The sequence below is a fragment of the Protomyctophum bolini genome, assembly GCF_963924005.1.
Source record: "Protomyctophum bolini genome assembly, chromosome: 23".
Classification (NCBI taxonomy): Eukaryota; Metazoa; Chordata; class Actinopteri; order Myctophiformes; family Myctophidae; genus Protomyctophum; species Protomyctophum bolini.
Window position 1 is genome coordinate 17,429,726 of NC_137884.1, and position 22,020 is coordinate 17,451,745.

The 22,020-nt window shown below is 46.3% G+C and overlaps 1 protein-coding gene across 5 annotated transcripts in view; it reads right to left on the reverse strand.

The window, feature by feature from the left end:
* Positions 1 to 14,200, reverse strand: part of nav3 (neuron navigator 3) — a 199,867-nt gene extending 185,667 nt beyond the window's left edge. For all 5 annotated transcript variants that reach the window (XM_080757629.1, XM_080757631.1, XM_080757628.1 and 2 more), the window contains exon 1: positions 13,580 to 14,200. In XM_080757629.1, coding sequence (XP_080613755.1) covers positions 13,580 to 13,894 — 315 coding nt within the window. In that variant the 5' untranslated portion in view covers positions 13,895 to 14,200. The remainder of the gene's footprint in view (positions 1 to 13,579) is intronic.
* Between the last annotated feature and the right edge of the window lie 7,820 nt (positions 14,201 to 22,020).

Consider the following 22,020-nt stretch of genomic DNA (forward strand, 5'->3'; position numbering starts at 1 on the left):
ACGAGGCTCGACGTCGGGGGGGGGGGAAGTATAGCCTCGGTATACGCAGGCTTTTTTTTCCTCTTCGGGGTTAAGACGAAAAAATGCACAGACTGGATGAAAAAGAATGAGCACATGTACAGTATGCTGGTTACGCGTAATGATGAGTCTAGATGCAATACTAACCGCTCAAAAAAACATGTGCGGCCACTCTGTTAAGTGCCCTATAAAACCCAGAGCCTAGGGAGGGCACTACCCAGTAACCAACTAGTGTGTTTTATTACAACCATCTTATTTCAGGGGTTTGTTGCTGTATTTTGTCTGACGTGTCTGTCTGTATGTCAAACACTAGACATATGATATACAGTACGGTACGGTACGGTGCACACATGTCATTGAGCCAAAGGCACCCGGCCTTGGATTTTAGCATCACAGATAATAATAATTTCAAAATAAATTGCTAGACTGGGGAACGTATACCTTCAGTAGCCCCCGCCCCCCTGCCACCACTCAGGCACGCGGTACACACGGTCACCTAATCTACTGTATCATATAATGGTGTGTCAAATGGACCCTTGTGGGTTTGTGACTCAGAGAGCATACAGATGGAACCCAATGGACCCCGACGGGTCCATTTGTCCACTATCAGAGTTAAATTAACAGTGATTTTACAATATAAATTGTGGTCCCAGAGATGGAAATGCCTTAAATGTGAGTCCGAGGCCTAATGAATGTGGGTAGATTTGTGGGTGTTATTGAGCACTCACAAAACTAAAATCCTTAATCTAAACGTATCCATTTGTAAGGGAATGTATACAAATTTGGTTATAACTGTACGCTCTACACGAGTTAGAATAACATTTTTTTGTTTTTGTTTAAGTGTACTCTGTGCCAGATGTGACCTGCAGTTACCTCCAGTGCAGGGCCCTACTATAGCGGTCTGTTCCCCAGGTGCCTGGAGGCCAGGAAACCCCGTCATGGTGTTGTTGGATTAGCCATCTCGCTCTTCTCGCTTCTGTGCATGTGTGAGCCCTGAGTCACACAGAGACCACTGGCCTGACTCACACTACCACCACCTTCCGCTTTGGCTAAAAACAAACGCACGTCGCACTCACACGCACTCACACGCCAACTACCGTGCCTTCAAAATTACACACACAGACAAACTGATTGCCTGTGTTGCATGTATAGGCTGTTCACAGATGGTTCTCTACAGCTGATCTATGCCATGGTGGAGAGGAGAGGAGAAGAGAAGAGAAGAGAAGAGAAGAGAAGAGAAGAGAAGAGCCTTGACAGTCCATACAGTACTATACAAACAGAATAGTCCTGTCTGATTGCATTGAACGACGTTAAACCCACTTTGCCACCCACTTTGTGCATGCATATATACCCTCTATTGCTGACAGTTGAGGAGACAGAGTCGGGCCAGGTGTGTGAACTGTCCACCTGCAGCTCGTCTCGTCACAAGCGTCCGAGAGAGAGAGTGACCGTGAGACAGATTGAGGGAGAACTAATGGAGAGAGAGAGAGTGACCGTGAGACAGATTGAGGGAGAGAGAGAGTGACCGTGAGACAGATTGAGAGAGAGAGAGAGAGTGACGTGAGACAGATTGAGGGAGAGAGAGAGTGACCGTGAGACAGATTGAGAGAGAGAGAGTGACGTGAGACAGATTGAGGGAGAGAGAGAGTGACCGTGAGACAGATTGAGAGAGAGAGAGAGAGTGACCGTGAGACAGATTGAGGGAGAACTAATGGAATAAATGGAAGAGGGAAAAGGGAGAAGGAGGGAGGGTGAGAGGTCAGAGGAAAATACAAGTAAGTGAGCTGAGGGAAGTGGAGTGGATTCAGAGAGAGAGAGAGAGAGAGAGAGAGAGAGAGAGAGAGACACGTTCCAGTAAGGACAGAAAGAGAAGTGAGGCCACAGACAGACTGAGACTAGAGAGGAATGCTGAGAATGGGGGGAAAAAGACAGGAAGACGGTGACAGGAGATGAGGTGGGGGAAAAAAATGGTGAAGAGAAAAGGAGGTCTTGAAAGGGAATAAAAGAACCACGAAGTGGACGTTAAGAAAACACGCTGAGACAAAAGGACTCGCTGACAGACCGCTGAAGAGAGACAAATGAAGGAAATCTGAGGAGGTGAAAGACAACATGCACTCCAGAGGTGCGTGTGCGTGCGTGCGTGCGTGCGTGTGTGCGTCAGAATACTTGGGTGTCCTAAGGGGTGTGGTTCATTGCAGCAGGCCCAAATTGGTCCATTCTGGTATATTTCGAGTTACAACTATTCAGGAAATGAAAAATGAAAAACCCTGTATTGTCATCCAACATAGTTATTATTTAGTCAAGCTCTTGTTAATACTGTACTTTTCATTAGTTAAATATGTATTAAAAAAAGAACCTCATAGACATCATTCACCACTTTCACTTTTCACATCTTTCAGAAATAGCAAAGATAGCAGATCTACAAGCTATCGGTATCGGCGAATATGCCAGTCTAACCACCGATCCGACACAGGGGTAAGGAGTCAAGGACATGACACTATGGCAGGTAAATAAAATGTTTGGGCAAGTGGAGATTGCTTTCAAGTTGCCCAAACTGCACATTTGAGTGAGGAGGCTGCTATAAACACAACATGAGATATTATAGCTAGATAGCTATAAACACAACACGAGATATATATATAGCTAGATAGCTATAAACACAACACAACATATATATAGCTAGATAGCTATAAACACAATAGGAGATCACAACACTGGTATCTGTATCGGCTAACACAGAAATTGTTGTATCGGCATCGGATCGGGAACGAAAAAAGTGTATTGGGACATATACTATAATATATATACTGTATATATATACTATAATATATATATACTATACTGTATGAGCACAAGCCTCCTTTCTGTGCCTGTATTCTATCCTCTCTATGCCGCCTGCCTTTGTTCTTTTATGACATCAGACAACAACAAACAAGAGGCACTGGCGAAACCTGCCCCTCGTGTACTCTCAACATTTAAGGCCTACAAGTACCTTTGAACTAGCAACTGGCCCCAAGGGACTGTGTGTGCGCGCGTTTGTGTGTGTGTGTGTGTCTGTGTGCGCGCGCACATGCAGGCACGCACGCACGCACACATGTGCACACTGTATGAAAGCTCTCACGCAGGGTCTGACACACACTCACAGACAAACACACGCTGTGCTCGTATATGATTCTGCATGCATGCAATCTAATCTAATCATTTCCGCCACCGTGAGGCACACAAAGCGAAGGAGCAAAGGATCAGAGGGAAGCGTTCTGTTATGAGACAAGGCCGTAATTGGATAGCGTGACTGAACACTTGCCTGTTGTTTTGTGCTTAGATTTACATCCTACAGGTGAGAGCTTCGCTTCAAGGGCAGTGAAAGGTCAATGAGAGCTTACCGGCCTACGATATCACGCCGCGGCGCGTACTGTATCAATTATAATCTATTTATAGTATACCATGCCAAAGGACAGAGGCCGGGTCCCCCTGCGAGCCAAGCCCCCTCTCTCTGTGATTTTCCCTAAAGGGAAATAAACTAGATAAAGTGCCCCTCGGGGCACAGGTCTCCACCGGGGCAGGGCAGGTTGTGGCCTCCTGGTGGCGCTATAACAGGCCAATGTGAAAAGGGTGGGATATATTTCTCAGCCTAGTAGGAAAGTCTGTGAAAGATTTCACGTGAATTGCACACTGCAGCGTTCATGATTTGAGGCTTTTCGTTCAAAACGGGCCAATCCTGCAAACTTTGAAAGCCAATGTTAGCCAATTAGGATGGAATATGAAACATCGGACAGATCCGTCTTGAACACATGACTATAGAGATACTGTGTAACGATTTGCGGGATTTTTGGACAGAATCTGGAGTAGTAATATTAAAAAAAATGTTTATCAAAAGTCTGCCTCCTGGTGGCGCTATAACAGGCCGTTCTGGAAAGTTTGGGGCAGAGGTTCATCGTTGGCATCCAGGGAGTGTGTGTGCAAAATTTGGCACCGACCGGGTTAACGGTGCCGGAGATTAGCTTAACTTAGTTAACAGACGGACGGACAGACACACGCACACACATGGACGGAGTGCAAAAACATACTCTCTCCCCAGCCTTCGGCCTGGTGGAGACAACAATACACTAAATGAATGAACTACTAAGTGAACAAAAAATAAATAAACATCTGCAGTATACAGGCTTAACAAAAAATAGAAACAGGATGTTTCCTAAGTTCAAAATGAACCAGGCAGGCCTTGTTATTTAGTTCTCCTTATTATTCTGGGTGTTTCTCAGGGCCAGACTGTGACTCTGCATCCAGGGAGGTTATTTTAAGCGGTGTGGCCGTTCTGTAAACACTGTGTGTTCCTGGTCCAAGATTTAAACACGGGGGGGCCAGCGGGCGGACGCCCTGAGACACGGACGACAATAAAATATGCTCTGAGAGAGAGAGAGAGAGAGAGAGAGAGAGAGAGAGAGAGATGGTACAGTACACACAGTAAATCCATTTGTAAGAGAGTGTACTAATGTAATTAACCCATGAAGGCACCCCTTTTGGGCCCATCTGGTTGCCTTTGTACAGTTAACGCTATACTCTTTCCAGGCATTCCACAACACCCTGGCCAGGGGCCGGAGAATGCACTGATGAGCTTCTGGCAGCACTGGTTACTTGTCAACCAGTAGCTGTGCTACTACCCCAGAGCCACAGGGGGCGGCGGTGGCTCAGCAGATGAGTGGCTGGATGGGAACCGCAAGGTTGCCAGTTCGAACCCCGCGGGCTCCCCCAGAGTTAGTGTCCTTGAGCAAGACTCTGAACCCCTGATTGCTCCTGATGTGCAGGTTGGTGCCTTGCATGGTTTCTGTCGCCATCGGTGTGTGAATGGGTGAATGTAATGAACAATCTATGTAAAGCGCTTTGGATAAAGGCGCTATATATTTACCATTTACATGTCAGTGTAGGGAGACCACATCCAGCCATTGGATTGATTCAAATAAAAAAAATTATTCGCCGAAATAAATCCCAGGTTTCATCTTTAAAGGAACACTGAGGGGTTGTTTTTCACTGTGTAATAGAGGAGAGCGTGTCTGCCCTACGTCACATTCTCCTGAGCTGCCTCTTGTCATTTTTTATATTCCTGGATGGTGGAGAGATGTTGGCGCGCCGTGCCCCTGTGCCAAGACAAACACAAAAGGAGGAATGTAATACTGCATGTAGGGCCCCGTTGGCATCTTAACAATCATCCTCACAGGGGCCTCTGGTCCCGTGGATCTGCTGTCAGCCGGCAGGCAGCAGAGAGGACAGGACAGTACCCCAACTCTGTGCTGCGTACTTGTTAACGTCAACACCTCCCTCGCGACGACAGCTTTTCTTCCAGATATGGAGTCCGCCGGCACACGGCTTTAGCCAGACCACCCATGGCAGGGACGCATATACAGTAGCCCTCCCTCTCTCTTTCCCCCCACACTGTACCTCCCTCTACAGTAGCCCTCTCTCCCTCCCTCTCTCTCCCCCTCTCTCGCTCTCTCCCCCTCTCTCTCTCTCCCCCCACACTGTACCTCTCTCTCTCTCTCTCTCTCTCTCTCTCTCTCTCTCTCTCTCTCTCTCTCTCCCCCCCCCCCCCCTCTCTGTCTCTCTCTCTCTCTCTCTCTCTTTCCCCCCACACTGTACCTCCCTCTGCTGGAACCAGTTGGCAGAGAACCTGCGTTCCAATGAATCAGACCTCGTTCATTCTCCCTCCTTACTGCAGTGTCAAAACCAAACCACCCGCAGAGAGAGAGAGAGAGAGAGAGAGAGAGAGAGAGAGAGAGAGAGAGAGAGAGAGAGAGAGAGAGAGGGAGAGAGAGAGAGCGAGAGAGAGAGAGAGAGAGAGAGAGGGAGAGGGAGAGAGAGGGAGAGAGCATGACTAAGACCATGAGATAATATGAGAGAAAAGGCGATAAGATCAGTATTTAAAACAAGTGGTTCCCAAACTTTTTCAAGATTTTCCAGTTTTTAACTAAACTAACTAACCTATAGCTAACTAACCGAACTAACCTATAGCTATAGACCAAATGCCTGCTCAAAGGAGGGGGCAGAGAACACAGGCAGAGCGAGTGAGGGCTGTTTGTTGCATTCCCCCCTCACTAACTCACTAAAGTTCAGCGGTCCCTGACACGAGTCCCTGGGGTCCTCCTCTTAATCCTCCCTTATCGCCATAGATCTACCAGACCTTATCAGACCTCAGGGCCATAGATCTACCAGACCTTATCAGACCTCAGGGCCATAGATCTACCAGACCTTATCAGACCTCAGGGCTCAGCGAGGGATGGAAAACAGGCAGTAAACAAGACATGCTGCGGTGCGGGACTGCATGCTCTGATTAGCCATCTACCTCCTTAACATAAACAACAGAAAGACAAAGGAAAAGAGGGAATCAACAGGATGTTGTGTGTAGTGTGCGTGCGTGCGCACATGCGTGCGTGAAGTGGTCGAGTGTGCCTGGCACTGGCACTCGTAAGTACTTCCGCTAAGCACTTTGCACGCACCGCCCTCACCCAGGGAGCTCCATCTCAGGACAACTTCAACTTGACCAGATTGAAGCCAACTAAAATAGGAGCTTGACTAACGGAAACTTGGCAATGATTCTAAGCTTAGTTATGTAATCAATGACCTGCTATAAACGGTGTCCTGTCCATTTCCCAGTCAGACATATCGACCATGTATATGTGTCTCTATTCTGAAGACTCTATAGAGGGAGAACACGTTTATCTTGAAGTGAAACTAAAGACAGAGAAGATGTGATAAATCTAAGCTAATGAGTGCTTGGAGGCGAGGCTGAACTGACCCCTTGGAGAAAAAGAAAAACTATATAATACAAACTCATGATACTGGCAGTGGAGTGAGTCATACATTCCCAGCCAACCCAAAAAAAGGAATCCAGATTCTGCCAAGAATGTTTTCGTGATAACCTACAGTGTACAGCTGGACCAGAATAAGACAAATTAACACCTATAACTTCCGAACGGAGGAAGGAAGCTGGTAAAAAAAAAAGAAGGTGTGAAGCAATTTCCAGTTGAAACCCACACAGAGAGCTTGGAATTACTCCCTCAATAACTTCTATCGCCTCTGTACTGTAAGTTGGATACCTGCCAAAAAAAAAAAAAAAAAAAAAAAATTCAAGATGATAATTCTCAAGTGTTGATCTAACAAGATAATTTGCTCTCAGTGGTGACACCTCATTAAAGTCCAATCAACTCGCATTGATGCCCCATGTTCTTTTTAATCTTTTCAATCTGTGACACTGACTGATGTGTGGCTTTTGTGTCAACGGTTAGCTCCAGGAAGAGCGAATGCCTGGTTCTCATCTCAGTCACGAAGGGAGTTGGAGAGTCCCTGACAAGCCCAGCTATACACATGGGATTAACCCGTGGACCTTTGTTGAAGAATGCAGGTGTTACGCAAGAGACCACCGAAAGGAAAAGAGAAGGGAGAGTGTTGCTGCTAATGCAGAGGGCAAGTTGAACAGCATGTCATGTAATGTGTGTGTCCTATCCGGGGCTAGCTGGGCTGGTAGAGCCGTCCCCTTTGGGCCACAAGGTCAAGGGCTCAGTCCCGGGCACTGCTGACTCAGCGTAGGGGCAGCGCGGCTTATTGTTGGGCCGATACTGACAATAAGCCTCTCCTACCTACTTACTTGTAACATACATTGTCAATGGTAAAGCACAGCACACATGCACCTTCTTAACCCATTTAGACCCGAGGACGAATCTACAAATGCCTTCTAAATCATGCCAGTTTTCTGAAAAGCCTTATGTTTCTATGTCAGTGGTTCTCAAACTATATATTCATGTCAAGGACCCCCAAAAATATATGTAATTGGCTGCTGAATCTGAAAATATGTTGTTCCAGGGACCTCCCCCCTCCAGCAGCAAAGATTTGAGTTAAAAACGTTCGCTCTGAAAGAATATATTATATTCAAAGATTTGCGACACATCTTCACACATTTTTTTCCTCAAAAATATAAGATCTAAACAAGCTCGTAGTGCGGCACTCGTTGTAGCTTGTAGATCTGCTATTTTTCAATAGCATAAAGTTTACCTAACTTTGCAACTACAGGGAAAACATGCACATTATGTACATAATGTTACTATTATGTTACTCCTTGATTTCTCTTTGTTGCACTCTTTATTCTTTGTTTGCTGTGCTTGCTGTGTTTTTGTTGTTTTTTAATGTTATGCTATCTATGCCGCTGCATTGTCTATAAGGAAGCCAATACAAAAAATAAGTTTTACTCTTATGGACCTGTACACAAGATGGAACAATACAGATTTACTCTTACTGTATGTACTGTACGTACAACCTTGAACCATGTAAAAACGCACAAACTCACAAAATGCTGATGTAAACTCCAAACTGTACTGTAAATTAACCACTTGAACCCCTGCAGCATATCCCTATTCCGTGGTTGAACATTCGGTTGATATACAGTAACAGATCTACAAGCGCCACCCATGCATCGCAACACATTTTGTTGTGAACTTGTAGATCGGCTATACTGTACTTTAACGGTCAATGAAGTATAGGGTTAAACGTGGTAGTGTACCTACTGTCTGTAACACATTATCAATTCACCGTGGAATAGCTAGGGAGAATTCTGAATGCGGTCCAAAGTTACAGTTGATTGACTGGTTTAATTTGCATCCTGCAGCCAAACTGGAAACCTCAACATCCTACTTATGAAATAATGTTGTTCTGAGACCAGAGGGGTTTACATTGAATGCTTATCATGTGAACTCCCTGAATTACAACCTAAACAGAGGAGGGTCCTTCTGCCCGTCTCTGGCTGATCTGTGTGGACAGTATATTTGAGTCAGTCATGGGATTCACTTAATGTAGACTTCCTCCGGCCCAGTGAAAAACACACCACGGGTTTGTCGCTTACTGTACTGTAGAGTACAGTACAGTATACTACATACAGCATACTGTACATGCATGTTCTGCATAATGACTATAATGACCTGCACGACGCTGCAATTAAGCAGCATGGAAGAACAACATTGGAGCAGCTCTTTCTCAGGTGACAGAATGTCAGTGCTGGATATGATCAGACAGTGTGGTGGCGAAAATGCATATAAACACTATGGTATTGATTAATTGAATGTAGCCTACTATAGTAGATGATACTTAACACTCTAATTACCACCTGTTCTTCACTGACAAACTCATTAGAGACTGCCGACTCATGTAAACCTATTTCAAACTGTGTGAGTTAACTATAGAATAGAGTCCATTTAAGGAATGACCATCTCTCAGACAATACCATACTAGGCTGTTGCGCTGCGCTCTGATGCCCTCTCCACGCCGCGCACCATGGCCCATGAACAACAATAACAACTCCACGTGGACCCACGACGACCCACGTATGAATTAGATAGTTTATAAGAAATGGCACGGCGGCCATCCTTGCAGGAAGTGACAGTAACATAATGAGAATCCTGTAGGCTGTGTAACCTGTTCATTTTGGGGGGCATCATCAACAACAGCCTGTTGATGATGAATGATACTATGAAACTTAACAATTAATTTACTATAGTACTCACCTAATGACGCCGCCACGGAGGATATACCATGTTTAACGTAATTCCAAAGTGTTTAGTCTACATTGTTTAAGTCATAGACGCATGCGGTTTTTATGAACTTTGGCTAAAAGCATGTTGTTTTTATTATTCCACCACCCGGCACCACTACCACTGTCATGGTAGCTGGGGCTACAACCGAAACAACTTCCTCTTTCTCTTCAAAATAAAATCTGCTTGTAACAATACTTTTATTTCTTAAGTGAACTACAGGATGTAGTAGACGCAGGATGTATAGTATATGGTATAGTGGGCTTGGAAGGATAAATCACACAGAAGGCAGGAGAAAAAAACTCCGCAGACATTCGGGGCTTTATTATTTTTAAATCTTGCCAACAGAATGAACAGGGACACATTATAGTAACGGGATTACTTTGTTGGAAATGTAACTAAGGAACTAACTACTAAATTGCAAAACTAACAAGTTACTTTATTCCGTTACCAATAAAAGTAGTCCCTTACATAACGCCGTTATTAATAGCGCCGTTACACCCAACACTGCTCGTTACTCCTGAAACTCTGTACACTGCTGAAAGTATAAAATATGTGTGGGGCGTGCTGGGGGAAGCTCTGGAGGGAGACACTAGTCTCTCTCCGGTGTGATGACATACAGTATACAATAAAAGAATGGAGTTCGAATCCTGATGCTTGAGTCCTGCTTCTTCCTGATGTTGTTTACTTATTAATAGTAATATCAAAAGCTGCCAGTACAATTGTCAGTCTGCTGACAACAACATAGATACTGTATATTGCAGTAGGATTGCAGTGTAAAACGATCAAGATACATGTCAGAGTTCGCCGACCATCGGCACTGGTCTCTACAGAGACATTCCCCATGTTGACATGGGGATGACATTGGACATGTCATGTTAACACATGACATTTCCCCATGTTCTTGACATGTGGGTGAGTGAGTGCATGTAGTACACCAGTGGTTCCCAAACTTTTTCATGTCAAGGACCCCCAAATTGACACTAATTACCCCGCGGACCCCCATTAGAAAAGACATGCCAGGGACCCCCATAAGAGAAGATTTTTATGGCTCTACCCGTTTAATTTCCAGGACCCCCAGTTTGACCTGCATTAGTCTACGGACCCCCATTTAATGGCATTTCTATCTCTGAGACCCCCAATTTATATTGTAAAATCAATGTTAATTTAACTCTGAGAGTGTACAAATGGAACCAAACATTTGGTTCCATTTGTACACTCTCAGAGTCACAGACCCATAAGGGTCCATTTGGTTCCTAACTATCATTTAGCTGGGGACCCTCTGGAACTCCCTCAAGGACCCCTGGGGGTCCCCGGACCACACTTTTGGATCCACTGGTGTACACCACTGTACACCAAGAGTACTGTAACCAGGGCCTGCCTTTTTGACCCCAACAAGTAAACTCCACCCACCTGGTATTATAATATTGGCTAAAACAAACCGTGAATTTTTTTTTAAATAACATGTGACCCTTTTCTCTCATGGCAAACATTGCAGCGAGGGAAGCTTGCATGCATCCTCTCGCTGACCCCAGGTCAGGCAAGTCAATACAGGCTTGGGCTGCTGCTGCCATACACATGAGTACAAACAAGCACGCAGTCATGAGCATGAACACACGCGCACACACACGCACACGCACACACACACACACACGCACACACGCGCGCGCAATCTTCAGTTTGATCTCTCCCAGTAATCCCCCTTCAAACAAAACATGCAGTGTCTGAATAAAAGGGGTAATGACAGCATTTAACCGCCTCTTTTCCTCTTTTAAAAAGACTCTGAAAGGAGATTCAGGCACTCAGTCAGACAATTAGACAAACTAATTACCACCCCCCCCCCCCCCCCCCACAAACACACACACACACACACACACACACCACCCATTCCTCACCCTCACCAGACAGGCCAGGGCAAGCCAGACATTCTGCCTGCCTTCACCCGTCCCAGGGAGCTGTATTACTGTGCCAAAGTGGAGTCCGGGGACCCCCAGGGGTCCTTGAGGCAGTTCCAGGGGGTCCCACTCCAGCCAAATGATAATTAGGAACCAAATGGACCCTTATGAGTCTGGAACTCAGAGAGTGTACAACCACTTAAGCCCTACTTTATACTTCGTTGCACAATGGAGAGTCGATCGACAAGCTCACACAATGCATCGCGGTGCGACACGATGTGAGCTTGCAGATCTGCTATTTTCACTATTGACATTCCCCCCAAAAAATAAGGACAACATGTTGAAAGTGGATTTAACGGCATGTTGCACGTTTTTGTCGTTTTACGGCGTTGTGTGTTTTTCCCTAATTCTTTCATAACCAACGGGCTGGCGAGACTTGCTCAGTTCAGCGACAGGTTAATGATGGAATACACTTCCTCCTGGTGTCGGACCCCGCTGGCGTGCTACGGCCGGGCATGGACACGCTGCTCAGATTTAGAGGCAGGGGGCCACTGACCCCCGCGTTTGATGTTTCCCCCCGTGTATCCCCCGAGGAGGTCATGAGGGGAAAAAGTGGCTGCCTTGTTGTTCACTTCTCATGTCTGAATGACCAGAAGAGAACAGAAGAGAGTCAGAGAGACTTTGTGTTTTACCCTGTAAGATTTTTCTCTTGCACTACAAAGAGGCAGCAAGGGGTGTGTGTGTGTGTGTGTGTGTGTGTGTGTGTGTGTGTGCGCGTGCAGGCGTGCGTGCGTGCGTGCGTGTGCATGCGTGCGCGTGCGTGCGTGCGTGCGTGCGTGTGTGTGTGTGTGAGGAGAGCGGACAAACAGGAAAGTCTCAGTTCAGACTCCTCTGACAGCTCTAGACTGGATGTATAGGACAGTCGAGGCGGGGCGATGTTGCTGCTCAAACTATTTGGCGGGGAGTTTCGAAAACATCTCCCTTCCTTTCCTTTCAGAGCAGGACCCCGCCCTCTTCTCCGTCGCCAACGGCAAGAGGAAAGGAAGAAAAAAAGAAAAGAAAGGAAAAGAAAAGAGGAAAAAAAAGCCCCAAAAATGTCTAAGAAAGAAAGAAAAGACACTCCCCGGAAAGAAACTTGGCACACTCTGACTTCAGCATGGGAAAATACTTAAGTTGATCCTGTGTGCTGCGTGCGTCCCATGATCAGCCCATTTGCAGCATACGTTTTTGATACAAGCAGGACTATAGAGTGTACGCTTCAGGGACGAGTAGGGGAAAAAAGGCACTGGCGATCCATCTGAAACGCTACTCCACGTGTGTGTGTGTGTGTGTGTGTGTGTGTGTGCATGTGCATGTGCATGTGTTCTCCTAATCACAGAGGCTTCTCAGGTAGCCATATTTACCATGCATTGTTTTCTCCCCTATAGAGGGCAAGCCGACACGGCTCCTTTTCCCAGATAGGGATCTTAATAATACCTGACCACACATAGGCGCGCACGCACACACACGCGCACACACACGCACGCACGCAGACGCACGCACACACAGTCAGTCCTCAACTCCACTATACAGCTGTGACAGTAACAAGAGTCGCACACTCATCTCTGTGAGTCAACAAAGTGGGGCAGTATAATTTATGAGGTAAGTGAGGGGTAAAACAGTGCTATGAGGTAACATATATATTCTCCACACACAGCCTTGATTATTACTCATCATCTGCTGTCCTCATTCAGCTGCATGGTGACTGGACAGCAGACACATAAACAGCTCTATCAGCCACTGCACACTGCCTACTGTATATATAATACATACATAATAAACAGCTTTATCAGCCACTGCACACGGCCTATATGCCTGCTTAGAACCTCTTCAGGTCTGAGATCTGAAGCAGGCACCTGTTTTAAAGTGAAAAATATGAGGGGTGGGAGAGAGAGAGAGAGCAGAGAGTGTGTGTGACAGCAGTCACAAGCCAGCCTCTGCTAGACCAATCACCTCCCTGACAGCCAACACAGCCACCTGTGGAGCCAAGCAATGCTCCGTGCACATACAGCCGCACACGCACAGCGCCGACATCCATACGATCTGTCCCCCACTGACCTTGCAGATCCTACTCTCCTCCGTCTCGCCTCCTGATCTGCTCCGTCCCTGAAGCGGCGTCCTCCTGGTCTCCTGGTAGTCGGACTTCATTGACAGCTGACAGGTGGAGAGCATGCTGGGGGCGGTGGTCTCGCCCCCCGTCCCCCTGAGGAGGCTGTCCTGCCTGTGGGCCATGGTGCTGCCGTAGCCCCCCTGGGAGGAGGAGGAGGAGGAGGAGGAGGAGACGGCCGTCCGGGTCGGGTTGGGGATGGGCAGAGCTGTGTGCACCGGCTTGGAGGGCGGCCTGAGCTTGGAGGCGACCCCTACCACTGGCATGGTGGTGGTGGTCCGCGGAACGTTCCAGAACCCCACGCCAGAGAGAGAGAACCCTCCGTGAGAAAGGTGCCAAAAAATAAACGGTCCTGTCTTCCACTCCTCGCTTCCCTCGCGCAAGACAGACAGAGAGAGAGAGAGAGAGAGAGAGAGAGCAAAACAAGAGTCCAGTGTCTTCCCTTCTGACGTCTGGCAGAGAACGAGAAGGGAAGAGAAAAGAGAGGAAGGAAAGAGAAGAGAGAGAGAGCGTCCGTCCGCCTCTCACACAGAGAGGAGAGCGACTGCACTCATTCTGTAGACTCACAGCGTGCAGCAGTACAGCACTAACTGAAACTGAGAAGATTCCTCCACTCACTCTCTCTCCCTCCCCTCTGTCCCTCCTGGCCTCCTCCCACAGTTTAGCACTCCTCCCTCCCTCCCTCTCTCTCTCTCTCTCTCTCTCTCTCTCTCTCTCTCTCTCAGAAGTGTACTACAAAACCAAACAGTTCTCGGGGGCGTGAACTCCTCTGGAAGGTATAACCGCCACTCTGCTGCGAGCTGTGATTACAGAGAGACCTGGCTGAAGGGTGTGTGTGTGTGTGTGTGTGTGTGCGTGTGTGTGTGTCTCTCTCTGGAGCATAGCACGCGGGCAGCACGTTGGTTCCCAGCAGCACAACTGTCAAAACAGCGCTCTCTCTCTCTGTCGGTGTCTCTCTCTTCACACTAACACCGAACACTAGAAATAGACACATGATGCGGATGGAGAGACACATAAAATAACTCAAGGGTTTGAGCCTCTCCTGTACTAGAAGACCAGCTCTCTCTCTCTCTCTCTCTCTCAGGGTTTGAGCCTCTCCTGTACTATAAGACCAGTGTCTCTCTCTCTTCTCTCTCTCTCTCTCTCGCCAAAATACATTTTAGTCGACTAAACACTAAAACATTCCGGGTGACTAAAATGCGACTACTAATACTAAGTGAAAACTATTCAATAGACGAGGACTAAAACTAAAATCGGTTGAGACAGTTGCTTGCTCGGGTTGTGGAACTCTTTCATTCATACGGAGCTCTCAGCTCTCACTCTGTATTTCTCCTAGTCGCCTGGAGGCCACTCTCACTCTCAGCCAATCTCTTCCTTCTCGCTTCTTCTCCCTTCTCTCTTCTCACGAGAGCCATGAAAAGCGAGGCTCTCGGACGGTGCGGTCACTGGTGCTGCCGACAGCCGACTCACAGCTTCTTCTGAATTAGCCTACTTTGATTTTGCCTTGAAAAAGACCGCAGGGCGTAGGGGCTATATATCCATTTAGCTTTTTGCTGTTTTCCAAAACAAAACAGCGTGCGCGCTGTTGGCCCCGAGCTGCTCGCCCTGTCAAACCACCTGTATTTTGGTATCCGTGGCCTGCATGCCAGCTATACCAAATGAGTGCAGTGTACACATTGGGGTCAGACAGGACGTCCCACATCCAGACAGGACAATCTCTCTCTCTCTCTCTGCAAATGTCTTTCTCAGCCAAAATAATCGCAGCATCTTGATGTCCGGGGCAGCCAAGTGGTGCCTGTATTTCTCTCTCCCGAATAGTAATTGGTATCCCGTCCTGAAAAATGTATTCTCTGTTTTGGAGAGACTGGGGAACCCTTGTTATACTGAACAAACTACCTCTATAGCAGTGGCTTTTCAACCCGTTTCATTGTTATACTGAACAAACTACCTCTATAGCAGTGGCTTTTCAACCCGTTTCATTGTTACACTGAACAAACTACCTCTATAGCAGTGGGTTTTCAACCCGTTTCATTGTTATACTGAACAAACTACCTCTATAGCAGTGGCTTTTCAACCCGTTTCATTGTTACACTGAACAAACTACCTCTATAGCAGTGGCTTTTCAACCCGTTTCATTGTTACACTGAACAAACTACCTCTATAGCAGTGGCTTTTCAACCCGTTTCATTGTTACACTGAACAAACTACCTCTATAGCAGTGGCTTTTCAACCCGTTTCATTGTTATACTGAACAAACTACCTCTATAGCAGTGGGTTTTCAACCCGTTTCATTGTTACACTGAACAAACTACCTCTATAGCAGTGGGTTTTCAACCCGTTTCATGTTATACTGAACAAACTACCTCTATAGCAGTGGCTTTTCAACCCGTTTCATTGTTATACTAAACAAACTACCTCTATAGCAGTGGCTTTTCAACCCGTTTCATTGTTACACTGAACAAACTACCTCTATAGCAGTGGGTTTTCAACCCGTTTCATTGTTATACTGAACAAACTACCTCTATAGCAGTGGCTTTTCAACCCGTTTCATGTTATACTGAACAAACTACCTCTATAGCAGTGGCTTTTCAACCCGTTTCATTGTTACACTGAACAAACTACCTCTATAGCAGTGGCTTTTCAACCCGTTTCATTGTTACACTGAACAAACTACCTCTATAGCAGTGGCTTTTCAACCCGTTTCATTGTTACACTGAACAAACTACCTCTATAGCAGTGGCTTTTCAACCCGTTTCATTGTTACACTGAACAAACTACCTCTATAGCAGTGGGTTTTCAACCCGTTTCATTGTTACACTGAACAAACTACCTCTATAGCAGTGGCTTTTCAACCCGTTTCATGTTATACTGAACAAACTACCTCTATAGCAGTGGCTTTTCAACCCGTTTCATATCAAGGTCCATTATTTATTCAGCTTTTGAGCCACAGAACCACCATTTGATGACATTTAGCCTCTCTAAAACTAATGAATATTTTGTTGTTGTTGTTGGATACGATTCCATGCTTTTTGGCAAACGTTTATCAAAACAACAATTCTTCTACATTCTCCAATTGTGTAGAGTTCTTGTAAATGAAGTAATGCAGATGTTTAACAATAATTTAACTCTTGAGAGCGTAAAATGAAACCATGTGGGTCCATTTGGTATCATTTTACAATCTCAAGAGTTAAAGATATATAAGGGTCCATTTGGTTTCATTTTACGCTCTCTTTAAACTTCTAAGATTTTATAAGAAGTTTACATAATTAGAGAATGGAATTGTGGACAAAATAGTATGCAACGACAACAAGATTCTTTCGTTTTCGTTTTCTATTTTAGAAAAATATTGAAAAGGTGGCGCAAATCTTTGAATATATATTCTTTCAGTTTTAACTAAAATCTTTGCTTCTGGGGGGGGTTGCTGGAACAAGATATTTTCAGATGGGGGTCGGCGGCCATTATGTGTTTTTGGGGGTCCTTGACATGAAAAGGGATGAGAACCACTGACATAGAAACATAGGGGTTTTCAGAAAACCGATTTTGAAGACATTTTTTTAATTTCGACGTCAGGTTCTAAATGGGTTAATATTTCATCCAGACGTCTCTGTTCGGTTGTGAGGGACAGATTTAGCCGACATGCTTTATTAGTTTATTAACACAAATATGACATGTACTGTAACCGCGTGAGTGTTCTCTTTTTTTTCCGGGAGGTTTTTTTGTTTTAACGGCTCCCAGCTTTTTTGCGAGACATAAAAGGGAGTGAAAGTTTTATATGGAAAGGCTCCATCTGGTTTGGGTTTAGAGAGCCGAGGGATGTGTCGGGGGGGGTCTGAGGAGTACGGCACCGCGTCACAGCAAACCGGAACACTCTTAACGCCGCATCGGGCAATAAAGAAAAAAGAAAAAAATGCCTGGATTATTCGGGGAGAGGAAAAACCAAACAAGGGCTCGTCTCACAAATCACCGCAAATCTAATTAAACAAACTTCTGCGTCACACAGAATGCATCGATTCGATGGGTCATCCTAAATGTAATGGAGGGGAGGAGGCCGTTATGTGCAGCACACGCCATGGCTTTCTGTTCCAGTCATTTCATTTCCACACGCATGTACATGCGTGTGCGTATGCATACTCAGAGTGCCTGACAGGTCGGTCCATCGCCCTAATAGGGAGCACTGGCTCCTCGGAAAACAGCGCCGGTTATGCTATAGCGTGTTTTCAATCACGCACCGGGACCATCATGACAGGCTTAAAACAACAGGATACCACGTGAATGAATGCCGTGTTTTCAACTGCAGCCGCCACTGCCTGCCGAGCTGAACCCCGAACTGGAGTGTGCTTGGCAGGTGTCCAGAACCCCCCCCCCCCTCCCCCTCCCACAGATGACTGCCTGAAAACGGTCGGCCAAACCCGCTTTTTGACACGGGTCGTGTCCCTCGAGTGCTGACTGCTCGAAATAAGTTTGTACTAAAACCTCAGAGATTTTAAGCAAACGTCTCACTTCAACATTTCCGCTGGCTCCTAGAAGAGTTAATCACCTCTTGTGCACGGAGGAAAGAAACAGAATAAACGTGTTGGTGAGATAAAGCGTGCAGCGCGCTACCTGCGCCGAACAAAGCCTTCCGCAGTAGTAATACGGGTGCTGAAAGGTTCTCGCTGAACCGCAGCTTCCAAAGTCAACACCCCGAGGCGAGAGCGGCTCTCAGGTTCACTTCCATCGGCACAAACCGAGTTGAGACGGTCAACGGTTTAATGCTCGGCTACCAGGGCCGCGACCGCATCTCTGAAAACACTACGGCAGCCAAACGGTGTCATGGTTGAACCGACGGCTAAGAGAGAGAGAGGATGAAAAAAAAAAAAAAGTGAAAAGCGATAGAAGGAGGTAGAATCTGAAGAAGATGATACAGTATATATGCTATTGTGCTGATTCCTCATCTCATCTTTAAAACCCGGGAACCCCTTTTGGTGTTTTATGTAGCTATTGAAAAATAGCAGATCTTTACAAGCCGATGGTGGCGCATTTTGAAAAATCGTGAAAATGTAGTCTTTTCGCTCTCAAATCTTTGAGAGCGAACGTTTTTAACTCATCTTTGCTTCTGTCCCTGGAACAACATATTTTCAGATGGGGGTCGGCGGCCAATTACATAATAATTTCTGGGGTCCTTGACATGAAATAGTTGGAGAACCACTGACATAGAAACATAGGGTTTTTTCAGACATGATTTAGAAGATTCTTTTCCCGAATTTCTCAGGTCTAAATGGGTTAAATATTATTTCAAGTGGACAAAAAGGTTAAGCAGTTGTGCAATATATCTGATTCATGAGTTCAAGGATGAGAGTTATATATATTACGTGGCCAAAGAGGAAACATGCTACGCAGGCTGCAGAGAAAGCCATCTGCGTATATATATCTGAAATCCATACACATCCAAACTCTTGTGAAAACAGGAGGTGAGAAAGGCAACTACGTCTACGTTTGGCCCGACAGATGAAAAAGAACCTGACAAGACCCTATATTTACTGTTCCAGTGGCTATTCCTGTACGCGCTCGGCTCAGCAAAGCCTTTCTATTCTAAGGTGGTGGCCGCCAAAACCACCACAAACTATCCGTAGAGAAGGGGTGCATTCCAACGGATGGCGGGTTGTGGGGAGGATATAAGGTGGAGGTGGAAAAGGGTTTCCTCCAAGAGCCAAAAAGGACCTGCATGGCCCAGGAAATGAGATCCCTGCGGTTCCCTCTTCTCTCCTCCTCCTCGCCCCCTGCTGTTGTCTTCACTCACTCATCATCTCCGTCACACTGCAGCGCCCCCTGCTGTTGTCTTCACTCACTCATCATCTCTGTCACACTGCAGCGCCCCCTGCTGTTGTCTTCACTCACTCATCATCTCCGTCACACTGCAGCGCCCCCTGCTGTTGTCTTCACTCACTCATGATCTCCGTCACACTGCAGCGCCCCCTGCTGTTGTCTTCACTCACTCATCATCTCCGTCACACTGCAGCGCCCCCTGCTGTTGTCTTCACTCACTCATCATCTCCGTCACACTGCAGCGCCCCCTGCTGTTGTCTTCACTCACTCATCATCTCCGTCACACTGCAGCGACACGCTGAAAGCGTGTCAGCGACTCATTAGGCCTCTTTGATTTCGTTGACTAAAACTATGCCGAAAAATGTTCGTCGACTTGCCTTTTTTTCACTGACGAAAACTAAACGGAACCTAAATGAAAATTATGGCATGATGACTGACTGAAAACTAAATATATTGACCATTTCGTAAAAAAATAAACAGTAGACTACAAATTATGCTAGGAAGGGACTAGTGGACAAGAGATCCAGTATCAAGTCATGTTGTTACACTTTTCAGCTGAAAATAGCTGATCTACAAACTCAGCTATTTAGTAGATCAGCTATTTTCAGCAAGTGTAAAATCAGTCATTATGACGGCATCAAGGCCCGACAAAATACATTTTAGTCGACTAACACAGCAACTGACACAGCATCTGCTGCTGCACTGCACCAGGAAGGATCTCATGAGTATATGAGTGATAAATGCACCATACAATGCACCATACACATGGGGCTTCAGAAGAAGAATATGATGCCTCATCTAGCTAAAGAAAAAGTAATTTACCGCAAAGTGCACAAATATTATGTTTTCAATTTCAGTGATATATAGCCTATAAATAAATACACATTTTATGGAAATTCTATTATAGAAATGCCAGTATAATAATAAGACAATTTGGGTAACTAGTCTTTATTTCAGGTAAAATATAATTAGCTGTCATTCCAGTGACTACTGTATATAGAAATGCCACCTGCTATGTATGTACATGGATGTATAAAAACACTGATACCGGTATATGCTGGCTTACAGATAGATAGCAAAAATAAACAAACAACAATACAGTACGTCCGCTGACTGTGATGCGTTTGTTATCTACAGTATTCCAGGCGGGGGGGTGGGGGGGGTAGGGGGCGTTTGGTTTACATGAAAGCCGCCACCCTGTGGCACCTGACGTCACAACTGGAGTTGTGCGCTGGCTGAGAAAACAAACACGCCGGGGTGCTGGAGATAAGAGGGGTCAACCACCCTCTAACTGATGCACACACACACACACACACACACACACACACACACACGCCCTGGGGGGGAGAGGTTGGACAGATAGTCACGCACCTGGAACTGTCAGCAGTGTGAATGCTATCAGTCAGCCGCAAGTCAGACAACATGGAAAATAAAACAAACATGCACTTGTTCCGTCACACATGCGCACGTGCACACACACACACACACACACACACACACACACACTTAAAACGCTAAGCTGCGGTGAGGCCCGCCGCGCACACACTCAGGCATGCATGTGCCATAAACATACATCAAACATGACCTGGGAGTACACGTAAACACACATCTACTTTGAAGCGTACATGACCCCCCCCAACCCTCCCTCTTTTCCTCCACACATTGTCACGGTTCAACACTCACACATAGATTCCTGCTCCGAAGTCAACCTTTGCTGTTCCACGGTCAGCCACCATCACAATGTACACAAATTCACACACGCACAGTCACACACACACATCGGTGTATGAATGTGTGTGTGAATGTAATGCACTATGTTAAAGCGTTAAGGCGCTATATGCACCACACACACACACACACACACACACACACAGTATATCATGGGAAGGCTGTTCTTTCTGTTAGATATCCGTGTCACGTCAAGCTACTGAACAGCTAGGATCCAGAGGCCTCCGCTGCGCTGCACCAAACTGACAAATCCCTCAAATAGTTGCTGAACAGATTGAAACGATCCGTTTGGTGCCAAAGCAATTCAATCCCATTTAAAGCTTGGGTGGCTGGCTGGGGGGAGGGGGGGAGTTCTGGCCAAAAGGAGTGGGCGCTTGAAAGGAGTGGAGGAATGTGAACTAGAAAGGTCGCAATTTTGAAAAATTGCAGAGTGTGGTTGCCGCGGCGGCTTGCATATATACCCCTCCCGCTGATCTCGCCGGCCTGTTACGGTTTCGAGTCACGCCTCAGGTCGCGTGTAAGTCATTGGGAGGGGATTCGACCCCCGATATTCATGTTTTCCCGACAGAGGGTTACATTTATCGCGTTTGCGGCGCCCCCTGTGGATGAAAATGGAATTGCTTTCGGAACTGGGTCCAACGAACCACCCCGGACATGCGATTCGAATTTCGGACGGATTGGACATTCCGTTCGTGATTTATGGCGTTTTTCGTGATATAGGCCCCTCCTACTGACTTCGGACGACGGTTACGGCCGAACGATACGCACTACCGAAATTCTGAAGTCGGTTTTTTAATCGTGTGGGTCCAGAGGTCACGTGTGCCGATTTCTGTGACATTTGGACAAAATCTGTAGTGGG